The sequence below is a fragment of the Furipterus horrens genome, unplaced genomic scaffold (genome assembly GCF_987537825.1).
Source record: "Furipterus horrens unplaced genomic scaffold, mFurHor1.1.pri manual_scaffold_10, whole genome shotgun sequence".
Classification (NCBI taxonomy): domain Eukaryota; kingdom Metazoa; phylum Chordata; class Mammalia; order Chiroptera; family Furipteridae; genus Furipterus; species Furipterus horrens.
The window spans coordinates 61,810,659-61,833,985 of record NW_028327180.1 but is presented as its reverse complement, the minus strand read 5'-3'; the positions used below and the strand labels follow the sequence as shown (position 1 = coordinate 61,833,985).

At 48.5% G+C, this 23,327-nt stretch overlaps 2 protein-coding genes and 1 long non-coding RNA gene across 4 annotated transcripts; 2 read left to right on the top strand and 1 right to left on the bottom strand.

Moving 5' to 3' along the window:
* The first annotated feature begins 1,541 nt into the window (after nucleotides 1-1,541).
* Nucleotides 1,542-12,807, top strand: RMND5B (required for meiotic nuclear division 5 homolog B). Its single transcript, XM_090287907.1, is given in 10 exon segments — nucleotides 1,542-1,692; nucleotides 8,472-8,617; nucleotides 8,744-8,881; nucleotides 9,497-9,597; nucleotides 9,788-9,954; nucleotides 10,757-10,922; nucleotides 12,318-12,438; nucleotides 12,520-12,552; nucleotides 12,554-12,669; nucleotides 12,744-12,807. Coding segments are annotated over 10 exon segments (1,191 nt in total). The 5' UTR covers nucleotides 1,542-1,553.
* A 1,275-nt stretch (nucleotides 12,808-14,082) lies between these two features.
* On the bottom strand, nucleotides 14,083-17,567 carry NHP2 (NHP2 ribonucleoprotein). Of its 2 annotated transcripts, none has more exons than XM_090287905.1 (4): nucleotides 17,337-17,567; nucleotides 17,183-17,252; nucleotides 15,024-15,129; nucleotides 14,083-14,430 (listed from the first exon to the last, which is right to left on the bottom strand). In XM_090287905.1, exons 1-4 carry the CDS (start codon nucleotides 17,494-17,496, stop codon nucleotides 14,278-14,280), a joined length of 489 nt encoding a protein of 162 aa, XP_090144031.1. In that variant the 5' UTR covers nucleotides 17,497-17,567; the 3' UTR covers nucleotides 14,083-14,277. The 2 variants fall into 2 exon arrangements, with proteins under 2 accessions (XP_090144031.1, XP_090144032.1); XM_090287906.1 differs by having other exon boundaries at nucleotides 14,083-14,403; nucleotides 17,337-17,566.
* Nucleotides 17,287-19,267, top strand: LOC150000444 (uncharacterized). Its single transcript, XR_016513286.1, has 2 exons — nucleotides 17,287-17,844; nucleotides 19,095-19,267. It is a non-coding gene; the product is annotated as an uncharacterized LOC150000444 (long non-coding RNA).
* Nucleotides 19,268-23,327: the final 4,060 nt, after the last annotated feature.

Genomic DNA, 23,327 nt, shown 5'->3' with positions numbered 1-23,327 from the left:
TCAAGATCTGAACATTGAGAATATCCTTTCCTTTCTAGTTCCATGGATGGAAGGCTAGGCAGAGAACCCTGTCACCAGCATTGAGTTCAGTGACAAAGGCTTCTCTCAAAGGGAGGGGAGCAGTGGCTCAGAGTAGAAGGGACTTAGGAAGGGGACCTCAGTGTAGGAAAGGTGGACGAGAAAAGTCAGCGTTCTTTCAGTGGCACAACAAGGAGGAAAGGTTGGATTATAAGAGGTGTGCTAGTTTGTGGGGGGAGCGGCCCTCAAACATCATTACTGGATGATTAGAACTGAAATAGGAGGGTCCTCATCCAGTGAAAGCCACATGACACGTGGGTGACGCTTTTCTGGGAGGGGTTGAATAGGAAAGCATTGGATGCCATTTCAGTGACACCGGCCTCTGGGTGGATACAGGCCTGTCGGCCTCCCAGAGCTGCCTGCATAACAGTGTAGACATGATGTGACAACTCTGTTTCACCAAACATCACGTGTTGGATGGGACACAGTTTCTGTCTGGGGAGTTGACAGAGTTCTGGGGATGAATGGTGGGGATAGTTGCACAACATTATGAATGTACTCAGTGACACTTAAAAATGGTAAAAAGGGTAAGTTTTATGTGTATTTTACCGCAATTTTAAAAAGTTATACTTAAAAAAATACTGAGGTAAGAGGGGATCAGGTGGGAGCAAGGGAGGGACAGCTGCTACCCCTGAGCAGCCTCAGGCAGCATGAGCCCACTTCTCAAACAGTCAGGGAGGTGATGGATAATGGAGGGCATCCCAGGGGAAGGGACTAGCCTGCCCCAGGCCCAGAACTGCACTTCTGTGGTAAGCAGCAGGGGAGACCGAGGCTGGGTGACGGGCCAGGGCCTTTGGGCCAACGTGGTTGGCAGTCGTTCCTTAGGCTATGGTTCCAAATACCAGCCTCTCAAGGACTGTCTTCATGGCTTCTATCACTGTGGTACGTAGAAGACCAAGTCGAGCACCTGAAGAGAAGGTGGCCATAATGAATCTATGAAAAGACATGAAATAGGACACTAGGCAGTATATGTGTGGATTTCTAGTTCGTATTGCCTGTGAGACCTGCTTCCTCTTCTCATTAAAAAGAGATAAGCAGGGCCCTGGCCAGCTGTCATCCCATGCACCAAAAGGTTGCAGGTTCGATCCCTGGTTGGGGCGCGTACGGGAGGCAACCAATCAATGTTTCTCTCACATTGATGTTTCTCTGTCTCTCTCTCCCTAAAATCAATAAACATATCCCCGGGTGAGGATTTAAAAAAAGAGAAATGAGCAAGGATTGTAGAATGAAAAGGGTTGAAAACAGAATTCTCTTATCGTGATTCAAAATACCCCTGGCCTCACATCTACCTGTGCCCTGTACTGAGCACCCTCGCTTGGGGAGAGATGCAGCTGTGGACAGATATGTGAAGCTGGCGTTTCTGAGCATTGATATATGACATGGATGTGCTGAGGGGGATCCAAGAGGCTTCTCTCTGTGTGCCTCGGTGGGGGCCTGACCCCTGGACCCTCCTCCCGCCCCAGGCAGAGGCCGCCATGGAGCAGTGTACGAGCGTGGAGAGAGAGGTGGACAAGGTGCTACATAAAGTCCTGACCTACGGGCGGCACTGCGAACAGAGCCTAGAGGAGCTGCTGCACTGCATGGGCCGGCTGCAGGCTGAGCTGGCTGGTGCAGGTGAGTGTCCCCATGAGCCCACCCTGCCTCCTTGTGGGCCTAGGAGACCCCCTCAAGGCTGCATGGTGGCAGCATGGCTTTTTCTGCTCTGTCATTCCTTATGTGTTTATTACTTAGTATTCAACTATAAGGAGGAAACTTTCCCTTCTCCCTTATTCATATATTTATTTATTTATTATCAGTTTTCATCAGAACTTATTTTATTTAGTGAGTTATAGTCCACTACTGTTGTTACATATTTTGATGCTCAAATTGTGTTAGGTTTGACCAGAGGTAGCCCCTAGTTCCCATGTCCTTTATTTTTTTTCCAATTGAGCTATGATTCACATTAAAAAACAACACCGTTTTAAAATGTACAATTCACTTCTTACAGCCAAGATGGAGTCCTAGACAAACACACTGTGTCTCCCTCCACAACTAAGAAGGAATACAACTACCTCAAAACTAGAGACAGCCAGAAGTTGCAGAAAATCGAGCTGCATGGAAGTCCAACAAACAAAGATATAAGGAAGAAATACTCATCCAGACAGGTAGGCAGGGCAGAGCCAGGGTGGAGAGAATGCAGTGTGGTGGTTGTGGCAACAGCAGGCTTGTGGAAAGCACAGTAACACATTTTAAAAAGTCAGGAGGGACACTTGGGGAGCGCTCCCAGCATCAGACCATACTGCACAGCTCATGGTCCCAGCGCTGGGAAAAATGAAGCATCATTGCTACTGACTGTGCAGACAAGTGGGGGTTGGGACAGAGGAGGAAACTGCTGGTCTTTCAGCAGAGTCCACTTGTTTAGAGGGCCCCACGGTTCTAGAACATCCGCAGACCCACCCACTCTGGGAATGACAGCCAGGGCAACAGCTAGAGGGGTGCCAGCCGGGTGTGGAAGTGGGAGAGGTGCCTGGAAAAGGGGCGAGTGCTGGGCAGGCGGACCCCTTCCCCACATACAGTGCCACAATGTGGTGAAACAGGTTGCCCTGCACTGACAAATACCTAAGGCTCCGCCCCTTACAATGTAACAGGAGCCTGTCAGAATGAGGAGACAGAGAAGTATGGCCCAAAAGGGCAAACGGATCAAGGTTCCAGTGGGAGAACTAAGCGATGAGGAGATAGCCAGCCTCATAGATGAGGAGATAAACAACCTACAGATGTAGAATTCAAAGCACTGGTGATAAAGATGCTCACAGGCTTGACAGATATGCTTAAGTACGGCAAACGCAGAGAAGGAGTGAAGGCTATGCTAAGTGAAATTAAGGAAAATCCACACAAAACCAATGGTGAAGGGGAGGAAACTGGGGTTCAAATCAATGATTTGGAACATAAGGAAGAAAAAAGCAGTCAACAGTGCAGAATGAGGAAGCAAGAATTGAAAAAAATGAGGAAAACTTCTCAAAGTTTGTGAAGGAGATGGACATGCAGGTCTGGGAAGCACAGAGGATTCCGGGCGAGCTGGACCCAGAGGGGACCACACCAGGATGCATCATGATTGAGATGCCAAAGGTGAAAGGTAAAGAGAGAGTCCTGGGGGCAGCAAGAGAGAGGTGGACAGTTGCCTGCAGGGGAGTGCCTATAGGACTATCAGCTGATTTCTCAGAGGACACTTTGCAGGCAGGAAGGGACTGGCAAGCAGTATTCAATGTGATGAAAGGCAACCTGCAACAAGGATTACTCTATCCAGCAAGGCTATCATTTAAAATGGAAGAGCAGATGAAGTGCTTCCCAGGCAAGGTAAAGCTAAAGGAGTTCATCATCACCAAGCTATTATTATATGAAATGTCAAAAGGACTTACTTAAGAAAAAGAAGATCAAAACTATGAACACCAAAATGACAACAAACTCACAACTATCAACAACTGAATCTAAAAAATAAAAACAAAATCCAACTAAGCAAACCAGAATAGGAACAGAATCATAGGTATGGGGATCATTTGGAGGGTTATCAGCTGGAAGAGGGGAAGGGGAGAAATGGGGAAATGGTGCAGGGATTAAGAAGCATAATCAGTTGGTACAAAGTAGACAAGGGGAAGTTAAGAATGATATAGGAAAGGGTGAAGCCAAAGAACTTACATGCGTGACCCATGGACATGAACTAAGGAGAGTGGGATTGCTGGAGGGAAGGGGGTACTGGGCAGAGGGGAGCAAAAAATTGGGACTACTGTAACAACATAATAAAATATATATATTTTTTAAATGTACAATTCAGTGGTTTTTAGTGTATTTATGTTGTTTCTTTTTTAAATATGTTTCATTGATTATGCTGTTACAGTTGTCCCAATTTCTTTTCTTTCTGCTCCCCTCCACCCAAGTGGCCCCCACCCTCCAGTTGTCCCCCGCTTTTAGTCCATGTCCATTGGTTGTGCGTATAGTTCTTCTCAACCTCTTCCTGTCTACTCCACTCCCTCCTACTATGCTTCTTAATTCCTGTACCATCTCCCTCCCTTTCCCCCTTCCACCTCCCTGCTGACCTCCCCCCAATATGTTCCCCATACCTATAGTTCTTTTTCCACTCTCATTGCCTATTTAAATAGTTTGCCTTTGTTTCGATTCCCTAGCTTCTGTTGTTAGTTGTTGTCATGCAGTTTTCATTTTAATGTTCATAGTTTTGATCCTCCTTCTAAACCAGTCCCTTTAACATCTCATATAACAGTGGTTTGGATCTAATGAACTCCTTCAGTTTTACTTTGTCCTGGAAGCACTTTCTCTGCCCTTCTATTCTCAATGACAGTTTCTCTGAATAGAGTATTCGTGGCTGTAGGTTTTTGATTTTTTTTACTTTGAATATTTTTTGCCAGTCCCTTCTTGCCTGCAGGATCTCCTTTGAGAAATCAGCTGATAGTCTAATTGGGACCCCCTTGTACATGATTCTTTTCTTCTCTCTTGCTGCTTTTAAGATTCTCTATCTTTAATTTTTGACAATTTGATTATTATGTATCTTGGAGTGGTTCTCCCTGGGTCCAGTTTGTCTGGAACTCTCTGTGCTTCCTGGACCTGTAAGTCTGTTTCCTTCCCCAAGTTCGGGAAGTTCTGCTTCATTATTTTTTCACATAATTTTTCAATCTCTAGTTCTTCTTCACCCTCTGGCAATCCTATTATCTGAATGTTTGATCACTTATAGCTGTCCCCGAGGTTTCTGATCTTCTCACTTTCCTTACTTTTTGTTTCCTCTTTCTGCACTGGTTGACTGTTTGTTCCTTCCCTATGTTCTGGTTTGTTGATTTGATATTTGGATTTTATTTTGTCACCACTTGTCTCGTATGTGTTTTCGTTCGTTTCAGTATGAGTGGCTTTCGTTCCTTCCCTGTCTTGGTCCAAATCTTTTGTTAATTCTGTAAGCCACCTTATGACTATAGCTCTGAACTGAACCTCAGAAAGGTTTTCTCTTTGTTCCTCTATCAGGTCTCACATCTGCTGCTTGGTGAGCTGCGTCACCAGGATTTCAATCGTTGTCTCCTTCGTTCTAACAGATTTGTGTTTAGCTTTGCTTCCTCAGCAGGTTATTGGGGGTGGAGCCCCGTGCACTCCCACTGCCCTGCGACTGGCAGCGATACGCAAGAGGCAGCGATGGGCGACCTTTTTCGCCGCACTGTGGCGCTTTGTGTGGGGGCGGGGGTCCAAGATGGATTCCTGACATTACTCTCCGCTGGGAGACTGGGATCTGTCCCCCCACCCTCTGGGCCTCTCTGTCCGAGGTAATGGGGGGGTCGGCCCTCCCCAGCGTTGGGATTGCGAGCTGCCGGGACTCGACTGTGGCCAGGCTTGCTCCTCTGGCATTTCTCTCAGTCCCGCTGCTATCCCCACTGCTACCAGGGACAGCACCGTGTTTTCTCGCCCCTCCTACTCGTCTGGATGAGCACCGCTGGTTTATAACTTCATACGTTGGGCTTCCATGTAGTTTTATTTTCTGGAATTTCTAGTTATCTTTTGTTTTGAGGTAGTTGTATTCCTTCTTAGTTGTAGAGGGAGACCAACCGTGTCAGTCTAAGCCTCCATCTTGGCCAGAAGTTTTAGTGTATTTATGGAGTTGTATATCCATCATCATGTAATTTCAGAACATTTTTTATCACCCCAGAAGGAGACAGTAACTCCTTCCTTTCCCTTGGTCCCTGGGCAACCACTAATCTTACTGGGCACTTTCCTATTCTGGACACTTTGTATAAATGTTTAACTTTTTTGAGGAACTGACAAACTGTTTTTACAAATGTAGCTGCAACTTTTTACATTCCTACCAGCAATGTTTGAGGGGTCCAGGTTCTCCACACCCTCCCCACTCTTGTCCTTGATTACAGCCATCCTAGTACTTTTCTAATGACACTAGAGCATCTTTTCCTGTGCTTGTGGGCTGTTTATGTATCTTTGTTGAAGAAATATCTATTTAAATCTTCTGCTCATATTTTAATTGGGTTGTCTTTTTATTTTTGAGTTGTATAAGAGTTCTTTATATATTGATACTAGACCCTTACTCTAGACCTAGATTTACTAATATACTCTATTATATGACTTGTGTTTTCACTTCTTGATAGTGTCCTTTGAAGCACAAAAGTTTTATAAGTGGATGAAGTCTGCTTTATTTTTTCTTTGGTTGCTCATGCTTTTGTTGTCATATCTAAGAAACCATTGCTTGAGTCACAACCGTGAAGATTTACACCTCTGTTTTGTAGTTTGGGCTCTTATATTTGTTCTTTGGTCCATTCTGAGTTAATTTTGTGTGTATGGTGTAAGGTCCAACCTTCTTCTTTTGCACGTGAACATTCAGTTGTCTCAGCATCATTCTTTCTTCTCCTGTGTCCTTTTTGATGTGGTCTATCTTTTTATTTTTTTCAATACTCCCTTATTTTTTGGCATAATAAGAAATTCCCTGGAATCAGTAATTTTTGCAAGTAGCCATGGTTCTTTTGATGGGGAATGTTTGGAAACCATGACTAGGTTGTTACTGGGATGTCACTGTTTTTAGGGGTTTTTTAGCAAATGGACCTTCCTCCCTCCCTCCCTCCCTTCCTTCCTTCCCTCCTTCCTTCCTTTTTGTCTGTTGTCTGTTCGTCCATCTGTCTTTGTATATTGCAGACAATGCATTTACAATGATGCCTCCAATTCCAATCCAGTGTCACAGGGTTCTTCTCAGACCTCCCCCATACATCACTGCATCTCTCTTCTCCAGCAGTGGGAAGCCTGACTGCCAATACATTTCTCATCTTCTCAGTCACTACAATTCATAGACAGTATTGTCTGAATTGCTATACCACTAAGAAAAAACAAATCTACAAAGTAGAGTCTGTTTCCTTTTTATTTTTATTTCTTAAAGAATGCATGCTGTGAGAAAAGACTTTGAGGTCAAAAAGGCTGACAGTGAAAAGTGAGTCTCCCTTTCACCCCTGATTCCCAGTTTCTGTATACCTCCCCACAAAAGTCACCCCATTCTATTTCTTAGGCGCCCTTCTAGGCATCATGTGGACGTGTCTATTCCCCCTCCTTTTTTTCACACACAGGGACCATGAAGTACATAACTCCCTGCACCTTGCTTTTCCCTACACAGTCTGTTTTGGGGAGTTTTCCATATTACTACGTAGACTTCTGCCTCATTCTCTTACCATTACGTGATTGTGCCACACTTTTGATAGCATCTGTTAACTGTGGAAGAAATGCTTTCCTCTTGCTGGTCTGAAACTCATTTACACTGTCTCTGCTCTTGGTTAACAGTGACTATGGCTGCAGGGTGTTTATAAGGAGGGGAGCCTAGTGACTGGGGCTTTGGTTTCCTAAGAGTGTTGCTTTGTCTTAAAGGGGTGTGGTTAGGGAGCCTGCAGAGCAGCCCTCTGTGTTCTGATGGAGCAGCATGTGAGACGGGGTGGCAGTCTGGGCTTTGGAGGGCTGTGCTGATGCTGTTGGTTGTGGGGAGTGGGGGGCGATGTGTGTCTGCCCTGACTTCCTGGGGGAGGTGGTGGCCCAGCCACCGCCTCCTTTCTGTATTTTTCAGGACTCTGTCCCTGTCACTTACAGGGACAGAGACCCAGCTCAGACTAGTGTAGACAGACACACACACAGCGGGGCTGGGTTTATGGGCTCAGTTAACTGAAGGGCCCAGGCCCAGCTGGACGCAGGTGCCATGTCATCCCTCGGCCCACCCTGGCTTCATTTGCAGACCTACTCCCCGAGGTGCGAGGTGCCTGTGGCGCTCCAGCAGCTCCTGGCCACGGGCTTTGTTCAGCAGCCTGGCAGAACACATCTGTCTCCCAGGGCTTCTGGTCTCAGAGCTGAGACTCCCCCTGGCCTCCTTGGGTCATATCCCTTCCCTGCACCAAGGTGATCCATCTAGAGAAGTGTAGATGCTGGGCTGGAAGAAGGGCTTGATGCCTGCTGTGACCTGGCCCACCTGGTATCCTTTGAGTGAATGAGAGGCATGACTGTGGAGACATTGTTTTGTGGTTCCAAGCCTTCTCACATATGGCATTTCAAGACAATAAGGAGCCATCCACTAGTGGCGAGGAGCACAGGCCTTCTATCACTGCTGTGTCACCTGGCAAGTCACTGCTGCAGCTTCATTAGCTATAGGATGAGACACCAGCCCGTGCCCACTGCACAGCATGGTGGTGAGGATTAAATGAGCCCAGATAAAATGTTTACCCACAGTTGAACTGGCCAGTTCCCAGCCATGCAGTTAAAAGCTAACAGAAGCCAAGTCTTGCACCCTGGGGTTCAGGACTGCCCCCTGGGCCCCAGGCAGCATGTAGGATAGAGGAGCAGGGAACAGTTCTGCTCCCGGGCCTTGACTCGCTGCCAATGTTTCTCTGCAGCCCTCCAGGGGACCTCTCTCTCAGCTACCCTCTCCTTGGTGATGTCCCAGTGCTGCCAGAAGATCAAAGACACTGTGCAGAAACTGGCTTCAGACCACAAGGACATTCACAGCAGTGTCTCCCGTGTGGGCAAAGCCATTGACAGAGTGAGTGTGTGAGCATGGCCTGGGGACAGGGACACCTGGAGCCAGTGTGTCCCAGGGCTCATCTGGAAAGTAAGTGTGGGGAGCATGTGTGCCGAGTCACAGGGCCATGTCTCTCGTCCTTGCCAGAACTTTGACTCTGAGATCTGCAGTGTGGTGTCGGACGCAGTGTGGGACTCTCAGGAGAAGCAGCAGATGCTGCAGCTGGCCATGGTGGAGCACCTGTACCAGCGGGGCATGCTCAATGTGGCTGAGGAGCTATGCCAGGTAATGGCCTAGCTGGGGGGGGTTGGTGCCTGCCTCTTCTGCTTTCTGCTCAGTAGTTTTCTTTATGTTACACTCCTGTTATTCTTGAAATAAATTTATTTTAGAAAGGAAATCAGGCCTCCTGCTTTACATAGAAGGTAGCTCTAAAAAATAGAAATGGTGAAAAGTGACGTCATTGATTTCTAGCTTGGCCTGGGAGCCAGGCAGGGTTCTGAGAAGAGGCCTGATACCCCATTCTTAAGAGAGATTAGTAAAGTGATGGGTAGCACTGTGAGGTGTTAAGCACACTGGCAGCAACAATGACATACCCTTTCTCTTCAAGTAATTAAGAGGCTTGAGAAGGAATAATTTCTTATTGTGATGCTCCACCCAGGGACTGGGACTGTCTCCATTTTCCCGGGCGAGGCTGTGGTCTGCCCAGTGGGAGGCCAGTGTGCGGCACTCAGCCTCCCAGAAGGAAGTGGGGATGAGAGTGGCACCGTGGCGGGCAGGAGACCCTGGCTCCTCCTTCAGAACCTGGCTCTCTCCAGCCTGTCTTTGGCAGATGAGGTTTTATTAGAGCATAAAATTCTGGAAATAGTGTTATCCAGTGATGGGATCACACTTCCCCCACAGGAATCTACACTGAATATAGACTTGGATTTCAAGCAGCCTTTCCTGGAGTTGAATCAAATCCTAGAAGCTCTGCACAAACATGACCTGGGGCCGGCGTTGGAGTAAGTGGGCCCTGGGATGCACCAACAAGGGACAGGGCTTGTTTGTGACCTTCACCTCACCCAGTGTACCCATACCTCCATCTATCTCATGGCCCCACGTAGGCTTTTGGAGCCCACTTCTCTGTCCCTGCTGCCCTGGTACTCCTCTTGCCCCACGAGCTCCACACTTAGCTGGCCCCTTTCTTGGCAGATGGGCCGTCTCCCATAGGCAGCATCTGCTGGAGCTCAACAACTCCCTGGAGTTCAAGCTGCACCAACTGCACTTCATTCTCCTCCTGGCTGGGGGCTCTGACAAGCAGCTAGAGACCCTCAGCTACGCCAGGCACTTCCAGCCCTTTGCTTAGCTGCATTGGCAGGGTAGGTGCCAGGGTGGGTGCTGCCTGGCTCCGGCAGATGTCAGCGTGTTACCAGGGGGCCATCCCCAGCCTGAGAGCTCTGATGCCTCCTCGTTGTCTCCACGGTGCACTCCGCACTCAAGGTTCTTCCTCCTCTGCCTGTCCTACTTTTCCTGCCTCTGGTCCACAACACTGGTGGTGTGCCGCCCCCACATGCAGAGCACACGGGGCTGTGTGGGCCACAACACGCCTGCCACGTGCTGCTCTGCCTCGGCGCCTCCTGCAGCTGCCTTCCCAAGCCTTCTGCCTTCACACTTGGGTTCCCAAACCTCAGGTAGTTATTGTCAGTACCCACCCTACTGTAACAACTTTTTCCTTTAGCCCCCTTCATATTTGTTACTTCACATTTTGAGAGATAAACATCATGAAAACGAAGCACTCTAACTAAACTTTAGTTCCTAAAGGTTTTTTAAAAAGGGTGATTAGCTAGTGTTGGCAAATAGACATGAGTGCCACCCTGAGACTCAAGATTCGTCCCCTGATGCAGCAGAGGGGAGAAGAGACTAGGGCCCCTCCATCCTGTGCACAGGGTGGTGCCTGGCTGTGTCCCACAGAAGCAGTCCCATGGGATTTTAGGGAAAACCAGTTCTGCCTGAGAGCATTCAGTCCCTGCCCAGCCAGGCCAGGCTCCTGGACCCTTGGGGCTCAGCCGGCCTCCCACGCTGCCCTGAGGCCCTGCTGTCCCCGGGGCCAGGCACCGAGCCCTGGAGAAAGGCTGCCCCCTGGGCCCCTGCACGTCCTGAGCTGCGCCGGTTGCCTTGTAGAGATCCAGGTGATGATGGGCAGTCTGGCATACCTGCGGCTAGGCTTGGAGAAGTCGCCCTATTGCCACCTCTTGGACAACAGCCACCGGGCTGAGATATGTGAGACCTTTACCTGCGATGCTTGTTCCCTGCTGGGGCTTTCTGTGGAGTCGCCCCTCAGTGTCAAGTACAGCAGCCCTGTTTGCAGAGCAGCGAGTGGGAGGCCTTCATGGGGAGCAGAGCAGTGCCGTGGCCCTGCCACGCGCCGGGCACCATGCTCGGTGCCTTTGTAGACCTAAACTGGCTTTCCAGTCACTCTTCCAGATAGGAATTACCTGTGTCTACAGTTGGAGAAACTGAGATTAGGAAGTTATAGCCCAACGTTGCCATGAAGTCAATGGCAAAGTTAAGGTTCCTGTTTTGTAAGGCCTCTTGAATGAGGCCCTCATTGTGCCTGTGCCTCACCGCTGGATCATCACAAGACCCTGCTCTCCCGGCCTTCCCTCAGCCTCATCTCTCAAATGCCACTTCCTCTGCGGTAGATTTGAGTGGCTGAGTTACAGGTTTTGAGTTTTCAATTGAAGGATCCTATACAGTAATGTTCTTCTCATGACTCCACAGTGACCTAGAAGTTAGAGGTACTGGCATCCTCACTTCACAGAAAACAGGCTCAAGATATGAATGAACTTGCCTAGAGCCTCCCAGGGAATAAGGGGCACATGGATCTGACCCCAGAGCCCCTACTGCACCACAGTGGATAGTGTCACAGTGCATTTCCTTAGACTGGTTGTGGGATCTCATGCTCCCTTCCAGGTGATAGACTCAGGTTGTAGGACAGCGTTTCGTGCAGGAACACAGTCTGCACCTCCCACAGGACAGCTGCCCTCTGCATCGTAGGTAGTTAGCACCCAAGGCTCCAGCAGGTTGGCTCCCACCCCCACTCAGAGCATGGTGAGGCCTGAATCTATGCCCATTCCTAGGTGCCCCAGTTGATAACCCGTTGTAGAGGTGCATTATGACAGCAGAATGGAGTAGATGGGCCCTTGCAAACTGATCCCTGTCCCCATCACATCAAGGACTTCCCAGTGGTCTGGATGTAGATACCTGCCCCCTGGATCTTCCTTTTGTCTCTCCTTTAGGTTCCTAAGTTGTTTTCTAAAAGATTTTACTTATTTTTAGAGAGAGGGAAAGGGAACAAGAACAAGAGGGAGAGAAACATCAATGTGTGATTGTCTCTTGCACACCCCTAACTGGGGACCTGGCCTGCTATGCAGGCATGTGCCCTGACTGGGAATCGAACCCGTGATCCTGTAGTTTGCAAGCTGGCATTCACTCCACTGAGCTACACTAGCCAGGGCTAGGTTCTTAAGTTTTGAAGCGTATTGGAATGACTCTAGAGTTGGACAAATGTAACTACATATGTGGCACTTTATGAGCAAACTGATTCTCAAGGACCAATTTGACCATGTGCCACTTCAGAACCCTGACCTGAGTCCCATACTGATGACATACGTTCTGGTCCTTTGGTTTGTCTGCTGGGGTCTTGGTCTGGCCATTCCAGCCCCTGCTGTCTATTCTGCAGCTTTGCCTCTGGTTGTGTGGCGCTGCCCATGCTGATGAACATCAAAGCTGTGATTGAGCAGAGGCAGTGCACAGGCGTCTGGATCTGCAAGGACGAGTTACCGGTGAGCCCTGGCTGACAGGTGTGGGTAGAAGGCATTGGGGAGGACGGCCACAGCAGGACATGGGAATCACCCCCGGGGTTGCCCCCCCCTCCCATTGAGATTGAACTCGGCATGAAGTGCTGGTTCCACTCTTGTGTTCGCCTGCCCCATCCTACGTCAGCAAACATCAGAGTCCAACCCCCTCATAAAGCTTATCTGTGGCCATGTCATCTCCCAAGTGGTGCTCAACAAGCTCGTTAATGGAGGGAAGTGTCCTGTGCTCTTCATTTCTGCTTGGCTCCCCTACTGGCAGCCCCTCAGACATTCCTGGTTCTCCTTTGCAGGCTAAAGTGTCCCTACTGTCCCATGGAGCAGAACCCAGCCGATGGGAAACGCATCATATTCTGATGCGTTGGAAGGAACTTGGTTGAAACAAGTTTTTCACCCATGAGCCTTGCTGTCTCACAGGGTGGTTGGCTTCAGTGGATGGCAGTTCATTTTAGAGCAGTCGAGAGAGTGCCATCATGGCAAGGGCCCAGGAGGAAGATGAGCCAGCCGGCACTGGGCAGCTGGCTCCTGGACTGTCCAGGCATAGAGATTCCAGCCATCTCCCTGTTTCTATTGCAACAGAGGGCTTGGGCAGTGGCAGCAAATCTTCCATTGTGCCCTCAGCCAGGTCTCACTGCCACACCTGCGCCCCGTGGACTCCTCTGCTGCACAGCCTCACCACTGTGTATGCATCACCCACTGTAAACACTGGGTTATAACTGAGTGCCGTTGTTCTCTAACTTTGAGCAAATATATTCACAGGCCTTGTCCTTTATCTTTACCAACAAATACTTCCTATATGTCCACTGCACACAGGTCCTGGCCTGGCTGCTGTCACTGCCGCCACTGCTGCTGCCACGATCATGGCAGCCAGTTCCCAGTCAGCAAGAACCCAACTTGCATCTCTGAAGTGGGTAAAAGCTGGGAGCCATCAGCCCCTGGGAAGGTGCTTTTACACATCCATACACAAAACCTCATTACCTCTGTGTTAGGAATCAGTGCAGGGGCATTTAGGAAGATGAAATGACCTGTCCAGCAGGACTCACAGCTTGTCAAGGAGCACTCAGGGTTTAGACCAGAGTAAGCCCAAGCTCTTTCCAGTTTATTCCAGGGCACGTGAGGCCTGGTTGCTATGTGTACTGAATCCCATGCTGGCCTTGAGAGCAGGAAGGTACCTTAAGCCTAAAATGTTGAAGGGGACTAGGTTACTAGGGCCATTATTCTATGCAGGAGTGATGGCCTGGGGTTTTGTATTTAGCTTAATATTTCTATTTAAAATGTCCTGTGTGGGTGGGTAAATTGCTTCCACACGCTTCCCAGTGGCATACGGCTCATGAAGGAAGAGGGCTGGGGGTGTCCCCCGCTACACAGGCTGCAGGCTTCCATGCAGTGGGATCTGGGCTCGGCCACCTTGTCCCAGTTCCCACCTGCTCTGGAAGTGGGAGGTGAGGGCTCAGGGGTGGCAGCAAAGTCTGTTCTCAGATTGAGTCTAGTGCCAGCCCTGGCAACTAGGCACAAGTGCTGAACACTCAAGTCCTTCAGGTCCTCTGGTGAGAAAGGTTGCTAGCTCTTTCCTGCCCACCAACTCCTTGGCCCCACCAGCAGCTGCTGCTTCAAAAAACAGCCACAGACTCATCACATTTTAGTCTTAGCATTTACTTCCCTTCACACCTCATTCTTGGAACTGAGTGCCAGGAAACTCAACAGGAAACAGTGCTGAGGGAAATAATGCTGTTGGACCTGCGTGGGAAGCATATGTGCTTCAGGAAAGGAAGCCGCTGGAGGGCCCAACAGCGTCCAGAGGATGGGCCCAGGTGCTGCCCAGGGCCTTCACATGGGCAGGGGCAGGGCTTGCACCTCCTCCAGGCACTCATCATAGGCCTCCTGGTAGTCCTTGTGGGGCTTGACCATTATCACACAGGTGGGGCGCTTGGAGCCTGCTGCTGCACCCAGGTCCTGCAGGGGAGGGAAAAGACCACACACCTGTATGCCAGGGAGGTCACAGACCAATGACCCATCAGCCCAATCTGTCTTATAGACCTGTGCTGTTGGTTAACAATCTATTTTAAAACATTTTGAATTGGTTGCCATGACTTAAAACTCAGCAAACTCTCAAGTGGTCCAGCAATGCTGAGTTTGCATCCTTATATCACTGGTTAAAGAGATCTAGCTAGCAGGAGGGTGTCCCCTTTAGGGCCCATGCTCTCCAGGCTTCTACCATCCCCAACTCCCTGTGCCCCAGACCTGGCTCCCGCTCTGTAAGGCTAAGGAGCCAGGTCCCGAAAACACCCCCTCTGTGCACTGCACCCACCTAACAGGACTAACACAGGTGCAGCTTGTTAGATAACAAAGCACGTCCACATATACCTTCTCATGGGCCACAGAGGAGAGGGTTCCCATTTTACAGGAAGGAAATATAAGTGCTGAGAGATAACTTAACCAGCGGTCCCAAACCCAAGAAGCAGCAGGCCCATTTTAACTCCAAAGCTCACCTTTCCACTATGCCTGCTGTTGCAGACCCCATCCCAGACCCTCCTCCAGTGCTGACCAAGGTCAGGGCCCTGGGTGCTCCTTACCGTCCTAGAGGGGGTATAGACGTAGGGCAAATTCCGGTCCTCACACATGACTGGGAGATGGCAGTATACCTCAATGGGCAATGTGTCTCCTGCCAAAACCATGATCCTAAAATGGCAGAAACAGTCATTTCTAGTTTGCTCGTTCCCTCTTTGGCTTCTGGGGGACGGACACAGACAAGACAGTTCCTGCGGTCAAGGAGCCCAGTTATTAATGTGGGTCGCCCAACCTCTGAAAGTGTGGCAAATTTGTGTTTGGTGACTGTTTCTCTGGGGAGGTGATCTCTATTTCTTGGCAACAAATGACACCAAGTGTGACAAGTGGTATAGCATTGGAACCAATGAGGTACAGGAGGTACCCCAATGAACAAGAGCTCCGTTGTCTTGGGAGAGTCAGAAAGGAACCAGGAAGCCACATTTGAACAGACAGCTGAATAATAACTGGAAGCCCATGGAGGGGCAGGGGCAGGGAAAGCATTTAAGGAGAATTAGAATGGCACCAGATACAGAGCCTGGCTCATGGCAGCCTGGGATGGCTTTGCCATCCAGGATGAGGACAGGGTCAGACAAGAAGACCAGAGAGATTGGCAGAGACAACAACCAAGGGCCTTGAGTGCCAGGCTTAGAAGCACTGGCTCAGTCCTAAAAGTGATGGAACCTATGAAGGCTTGCCAGAGGCTCCTCAGCTAGGGCTCCTAGTTGGCAAGGTGCCAGGGCTCTGACAAGGGCCTCTGGAGCCCTGAAGACAGAGAAGGCAGAGTGCTCTTTAGGGGAGAGATGCAAACACGTGGAAAGCTCTTGTTTGAAAATACTGGGTTCACGCTCTCCTGGTGTTCCTTTTGCCTCCTGGATGCTCCTCTGCAGGTTGCTCTTTGAGTAGCTTTTAAATGCTGTGCTCCTCACTGCCTGGTCCTTGGCTGCCCTCTCAGTACCTTCTTGCTGACCCCATCCATGGCCATGGCATCGAGTCCCACCTATGTGCCAACAACTCCTAGATCTATTCTCCAGCCTGGTACTCTCTCTTCCAAGCTTGCAGCCCATATGGCCATCTGCGCATTTGACAATTCTGCTGGGGAGAGGGGTCATGAATCTAAAAGGCACCCCAACAGCTTGTCTAAAATCAAACTCCTGGTCTTCCAACACAAACCCAGCACCCCCCCCCACACACACACACACTGTTCACTCTCAGTGAGAGGGCCCTCTCCTCTGTCCATTCAGCTGGAACCCACACCCCTCATTCCATGTCCACAAGTCCTCTCAAATACAACCACTTTAATTCTCCCCATCTGCAACCTAATCAAGATTGCACTCAACTCCTCTAGACTACAGCAGCCTATTTCAGTGTCCCCATCTACTCTTGAGCCTCTGACCCTTTCCAAAGTTGGCAGTCCCTGGCTTTAATCCTCAGTGCCCTCCCAAAGCTCTGAGTACAAAAACTTAACTTACCATGGCTTACAAAGCCCCACGAGAAGGCAGAACTTCTGCCCACCACCACCCACTCCTGCCCTGGGGCCTTCCTTCTCCTGGCAGAGCTCCTCCCTCCAAACCACTCCCTACATCTTCAGTTCTCAACTACCCTTGCCTAGGTCAGACTCCCCATCCAGCACGAAACCTCCCCAGCAATTTACCTCTTGAAAACCTAACAAGGTACCAGGCACTTATGGGGATAAAGCAGGGAGAGGCTTTATCCTATTCTCAGAGCCTACTGTCTGGCCTAAGTGGGAGATACAAGGAATAAAAATGCGAGTGAGTTTCAGGTTCTGATAAATGCCAGAAAGTAAAGTTGTAGGTAACAAAATCTGTCACTGCATCCTATACTTCTCCTTCACTTTTAGCTGTCACTTTTAATTTTGTGTGTGACTATTTGATTAAAGTGATTGTCTCCCCATGGCACAGTGCCTAAAAGAGTAGACACTGAAAAAGTCGCTGAATGAATGAAGCTGGCTCATTTGATTCGCCTCCCCTGGAATTCTTTTCCCCCGCGGCGTCCCTCTGAGCTAAGGTAAGAGAAGTGACATATCGGTTAGCAGTATTGAAGGTAATTTACTGACTGCTTGAGTATATTTTAGTAGAGTAAGAGCACTTTTACCGAGCACCTACTAAATAGCAGGGATACCTTCATCACCGTTTAAAATGCAAAATCCAGCGGGAGGGGTCCTTACCCTTTCTCGCCTTTTCTGACAAACTTCTGAACCTCCTTCACCCCGCGCGAAATCTTCTTCTGCTTCACGGCTGCAATGACATAAGTCAGTCGGGGGGGGGGGGGGCTCGTCCCGCCACCCACGCCTCCACGGTTCACCGCGGCGCCCGCCGCACCTTTCTTGATGCATTTGTAGAGCTTCCGAGTGAGGCGGCGAGAAGCCAGGGGCTGTGCGATGGGGTTCAGATTCACTAGCAGATCGTGGTAAGTGCGCTCCCCCGAGCACGCCTCCGCTTGGGCCTCCTGCCCATCCGGATCTCCCTTTATTTTGGTCATCTCAGCGACAGCGGTACCGACTCCCAGTAGGCGATCCACGCGCCCCGCGCTCCGGGAATCACTTCCGGATCATCCGCTCTAGAGAAACCGGCTGAACACCACAACCAATTAGGAAACGAGGTCTTAGACTTGAGACCAATCGTTGACGCTCAGCTCTTTTAACTACCTGCTGGGGACGGAGTCTCGGCCTCCGGGGCGGGGCCATTCCCTCACTAAGAGGCGGGGCGGGGTTCGGGTCACCCACCGCAGGCCCGGAGGGAACCTGAGCCAAGGGACGGAGCCCGAGGGAGGCAGGCCCTGCGGGAGGCGAGATGCCGCGAAGAAACCTGGGGAGCCACTTTGGCTGGTGTGAGTTCGGCGTTCTCGGGACGCACTGGAGCAGGAGGAGGAGGCAGTACCAGGGGCGTCAACACGTCTAAGGGGTCCGGGCCCTTCTAAGAGCCTTTGGGTCTGCGACTCAGGAGTGAGAATGCGAAGAGGGCCCAATGCGATTCCAAACCGCCTCAGAATCTACCTCAGTGGGTAGACAGTGCGCAGCCTGGGCAGGTCCCGGGTCCCTGAGCTGGTCTCAGGTGGTGTGCTCCAGGCGCCAAGGTTCAGGGAAAGCCTTTCGCTGTTACTGGTTTCCTCCGTTCTCGCACCATTCGCTGCTTTCTCTTTCCCGGCCCCAGCGCCTTGGTTTGGACTGCCTTTCCCCGGAGAGCCCGTGGCTCGCTGCCTCTCCCCGCAGGGATCTACTCACATGTTACCCCCGGGAGCGGGTCTCCTGGTGACCACCGTATCTAAGATTACATACAGTACCACCCTCTCCCCGACCTCCCTCTAACCCTTATCCCTCCTAGTTCCCACTGCCCCCTGACCTCACACGGAAGGCACCATGTGGGGTGAGGAGGAAGCCTGTGTGGACACTGGGAAGCGTACTTAGGGGTGGGGTGGGGACAGCTCTGAATCGGCCCCCAGTTTGCGGTTATTGTAGAGGATTAGTGGGCAGTGACGCCAGGGAGGCGAGCCCAGCTAGACGGGTAAATCTTAATATCTTCGACTTATTTGTCCCACTGTGTCTTAGGAACACTGCATGGGAGTTAATTAGATAATTCCTACCAATTAATTGCCTTTGATTACGGGGTAGAAGCCCTGCCATTGTAGTGGTGGAATAGGCCTGTATGTGGAACTTCAGAAGTCTCTAGGTGGCCGTGGGATCACAGGTCAGTCAAGCCAACTTAAAAATTGAGCTTTTAGCCTTGTAACCAAACCAGTCAGTAAATAAAAAACAAATAGGTTTTTAAATTTTAGTATTTTAATAAGAAAAATTAGGATAAAATTCCCCAACTAATTTCACAAATAGGAAACTATGTCAATTGAACAATGAAAATATGTTATATACACAATAAAAAATAATTTGAAAGTGAACACAGTTTGTATGCAGCATGTAACCAAAAACGGACCTTTATTTTTAATTTTTTTATAGTTCTCGCCCAAGGACTTTTTTTTTCCCTCATTGCTTTTAGAGAAAGGGGAAGGGAGGGGAAAGAGAGGGGGAGAGACACACAGAGAAAGAGATAGAAAGAGAAACATTAATTGGTTGCCTTCTCCTACAGGCCCTGGTCAGGGATCTAACTGGAAATCCAGGCAAGTGCTCTGACCATAATCAAAGCCGCAACTTTTCTGTCTACAGGATGACTCTCCAACTAACCGAGCCACGCCAGCCAGGGCAAAAATTAACCTTTTAAATGTTTTCACTTTTGAATTTAAAAAAAAAATCCTCATCCAACGATATTTTGTTATTGATTTGAGAAAGAGAGACATTTATGAGAGAGAGAAACGTTGGTTGCTTGCCTCCTGTACGCACCCTGACTGGGGATTGAACCCACAACCTAGGTATATACCCTGACTGGGAATTGAACCTGCAACTTTTTGGTGTACGAGATGATGCTTCAACAAACCAAGACACCCAGCCAGGGCCATTTCAGAATTTTTCTTTCTTCCTTCCTTCCTTTCTTTTAAAAAATATTTTACATATTTATTTTTAGAGAGAGGGGAAGGGTGGAAGAAAAAGAGGGAGAGAAACATCAATGTGTGGTTCCCTCTAACATGCCCCCAACTGGAGACCTGGCCCACAACACAAGCATATGCCCTGACTGGGAATCAAACCAGCAACCCTTTGGTTTGCAGGCCAGCACTTAATCCACTGAGCCACACCAGCCAGGGGACTTTGGAATTTCTTGAGCAAAGAGAGCCCTTCCTGCCATTTAGGACCAGTTTTAGGACTAGTAGTTACTGTCAGCTTTGCCCGACTGCTCTCCCCAATCCCTCTCCTTCTTCTTCCTCTGAGGTCCTGCCGTGGCAGTTCTGGTCCTCTCCGGGAAGCCCAGTGCTTCTGAGCATCTATTGGGCAGGGCTCTGCTGCAGGGTGCTTTTCTGTTCCTCTCTCTGAGCAGTGTTCTTGCACACATTTTCAGTATTATAGGACAAATGACAATGTATCAGGGTCGCAAAGGGGAGAGGTTCTGCCAGACGTGTCCATGTGGCAGGAGGAAATCTGTCCAGCAGAGAATTCTTCCCAGGGAAACCCAAGTCAAGCAAATGTGTGTGACTGCCCTTCTGAGGCCTCATTTTGAAGGCCTCTTAGTTTTATGTAGAAGGAATACTGTTTATGTGCCAAGCACATTACATGTAACATCTCATCCTATGCTCACAAAGAATGCCTTTCATATTTCCTGAGGCTTATAAAGGTGAATAACTCTGTCCAGTTCACATAAAGCTGGATTTGAACCCAGGTCTGCTCACCTCCAAGCCTGTGCTCTGTCCTGTGACCTGGTGTTCGACCTTAGCTCAATGGTCATGAAACATGGCTGGATAGTGAAAGTGTAGAAACCTTGGCCTGGCCAGGTCACAAGTGTCAGTTTTTTGAGACAATGAAGTAGCAAGAAGAACTATGTCCACAGTAAACTACCCTGTTGTGCGAGATCCAAGGTGGTTTATGTGACTTTGCTGATTTTTGTAGAGCAGGCAAGAGCGTAATGGCCAATGGACAGTAGACTGGGATATAAATGACACATGGCTTTGGACAAGTCATTTAACCTCTCTTGGCTTCAGTGCCTAGTCTATAAAGGAAGAAAGTTGGACTTAGATGGACTAAGGTTCTATTTCCTAAAAAATTGGGAAGGATGATTTTTATGTTGAGATATAATTCACATATATTTCACCCATTTAAAGTATACAATTCAAAACCAAGAAAAAAGAAAACTGAAGTGTACAACTCAGTGGTTTTAGTATACTCACTGAGTTTGCAGCCATCACCAAGATCAATTTGAGGCCATTTCCATTACTTCAGAAAGAACCCCTGCACTCTTGAGCTATCACTCTCTATCCCCTCACCTTCCATAGCCTAAGTCACCACTAATCTGCTTTCTGTCTGTATAGATGTCCCTGTTCTGGACATGTTATAGAAATGGAATCATATAGTATGTGGCCTTTTATGTCTGGTTTCTTTCACTTGGCATAATGTTTTCAGGGTTCATCCATGCTGTAGCCTGTGTCAGCACTCCATTATTACATGACATTCCCTGTGTGGACATACCACACTTTATCCATTCATATGTTGATGGACACTTGGGTTGTTTCCAGCCTTTGGCTCTTGTGAATAGTGCTGCTATAATCATTCACATACCAGTTTTCATGTGGGCATAACCTCGCTCTTGCTTTTGCTGAGTGTGTACCTTGCAGTAGAATTGCTACATCAAGTGGTAACACGATGTTTACCTTTTGGGGGAGCTGCCAGGCTTTGGTCTAGAGTAGATGCACCATTTTATGTTTCTCCCAGCAGAGTACAAGTGTTTCAGTTTTTCCACATTCTCATCACACTTGCTGTTACATGACTTTTTCATTACTGTATAGTAATCCTCTTGGGTGCAAAGTAGTATTTTCATTGTAGTTTTGATTTGCATTTCCATGAGAGCTAACAATGCTGAGCAACTTTTCATGCGCCTATTAGCTATTTGCATATCTTTTGAGAAATGCCTGTTCAGATCCTTTGCCCATTTTTTAATTGAGGATGAGCTTTTGAATTGACTTTTATCAAGCTAGATGCTTATTCTAGGAGCTGAAGTTCAAGTAGAAGAGAAAAATACAATTATATGTACTTTATGCAATTTATTGGAAATCTGTTTTAATTCTTTTGTATGCCAGTTATGTCAGTATTAGTATGGCAGTACTAGTCAAGTTGATCTTCCCTACATGCCCGCCTGGTTTCCTTAGCAACAATTGGTGTATCTCCAGAAGTGAATGTTGAGAGATTTGGACCAGATTCTAAGGAGAGAGGGACCATTAAGTTATGGATGGAACCCTTCTTGGGCACAACTGCTTGGGACACACCTTACCGTGTAGAGCTGAGAGCTTAGAAAAGTCAGCATGGCACTTCAGGAAAATGTGTTTTTTTGGGGTCAGGGTTTTGGCTCTGGATCTTAAAATTTATTACTTTAAAAGTGATGCTTTATGTTAAAATTTTTTCAGATAGTAAAGCTCACCAGAGGTATTCACTATTAAGTTTTTTAAAGTATATTTTATTGATCATGTTGTTACAGTAGTTCCAATTTTTCTCCCCTTTGCTCCCCTCTGCCCAGTACCACCCTTCCCTCCAGCAATCCCACCTCCCTTAGTTCATGTCCATGGGTCATGCATATAAGTTCTTTGGCTTCATCCTTTCCTATATTATTCATAACTTCCCCCTGTCTATTTTGTACAAACAGATTATGCTTCTTAATCCCTGCACCATATCCCCATTTCTCCCCCTTCCCCCTCCTAGCTGATAACCCTCCCAATGATCCCCATATCTATGATTCTGTTCCTATTCTGATTTGCCTAGTTGGATTTTGCTTTTATATTTTTTAGATTCAGTTGTTGATAGTTGTGAGTTCGTTGTCATTTTAGTGTTCATAGTTTTGATTTTCCTTTTTTTAAGTAAGTCCCTTTGACATTTCATATAATAAGGGCTTGGTGATGATGAACTCCTTTAGCTTTACCTTGTCTGGGAAGCACTTCATCTGCCCTTCCATTCCAAATGATAGCCTTACTGGATAGAGTAATCCTTGTTGCAGGTTGCCTTTCATCACATTGAATACTGCTTGCCAGTTCCTTCCTGCCTGCAAAGTGTCCTCCGAGAAATCAGCTGATAGTCCTATAGGCACCACCCTGCAGGCAACTGTCCACCTCTCTCTTGCTGCCCCCAGGACTCTCTCTTTACCTTTCACCTTTGGCATCTCAATCATGATGCATCCTGGTGTGGTCCCCTCTGGGTCCAGCTCGCCCGGAATCCTCTGTGCTTCCCAGACCTGCATGTCCATCTCCTTCACAAACTTTGGGAATTTTTCCTCATTTTTTTCAATTCTTGCTTCCTCATTCTGCACTGGTTGACTGTTTTTTCTTCCTTATGTTCCAAATCATTGATTTGAACCCTGGTTTTCTTCCCTTCACCATTGGTTTTGTGTGGATTTTCATTGGTTTCATTTAGCATAGTCTTCACTTCTTCTCTTATGTGTTTGCCGTACTCAAGCATATCTGTCAAGCCTGTGAGCATCTTAATCACCACTGTTTTGAATTCTGCATCTGTTAGGCTGTTTATCTCCTCATCTGTTAGTTGGCTATCTCCTCATCGCTTAGTTCTCCCACTGGAACTCTGATCTGTTCCCCCCTTTGGGCCATACTTCTCTGTCTCCTCATTCTGACAGGCTCCTGTGTTTGTTTGCCTCTGCGTCCCAGGTAGAGCTGTGGCTCCTGTTACGTTGTAAGGGGCGGAGCCTTAGAGATTCATCAGGGCATGGTGACCTGTTTCA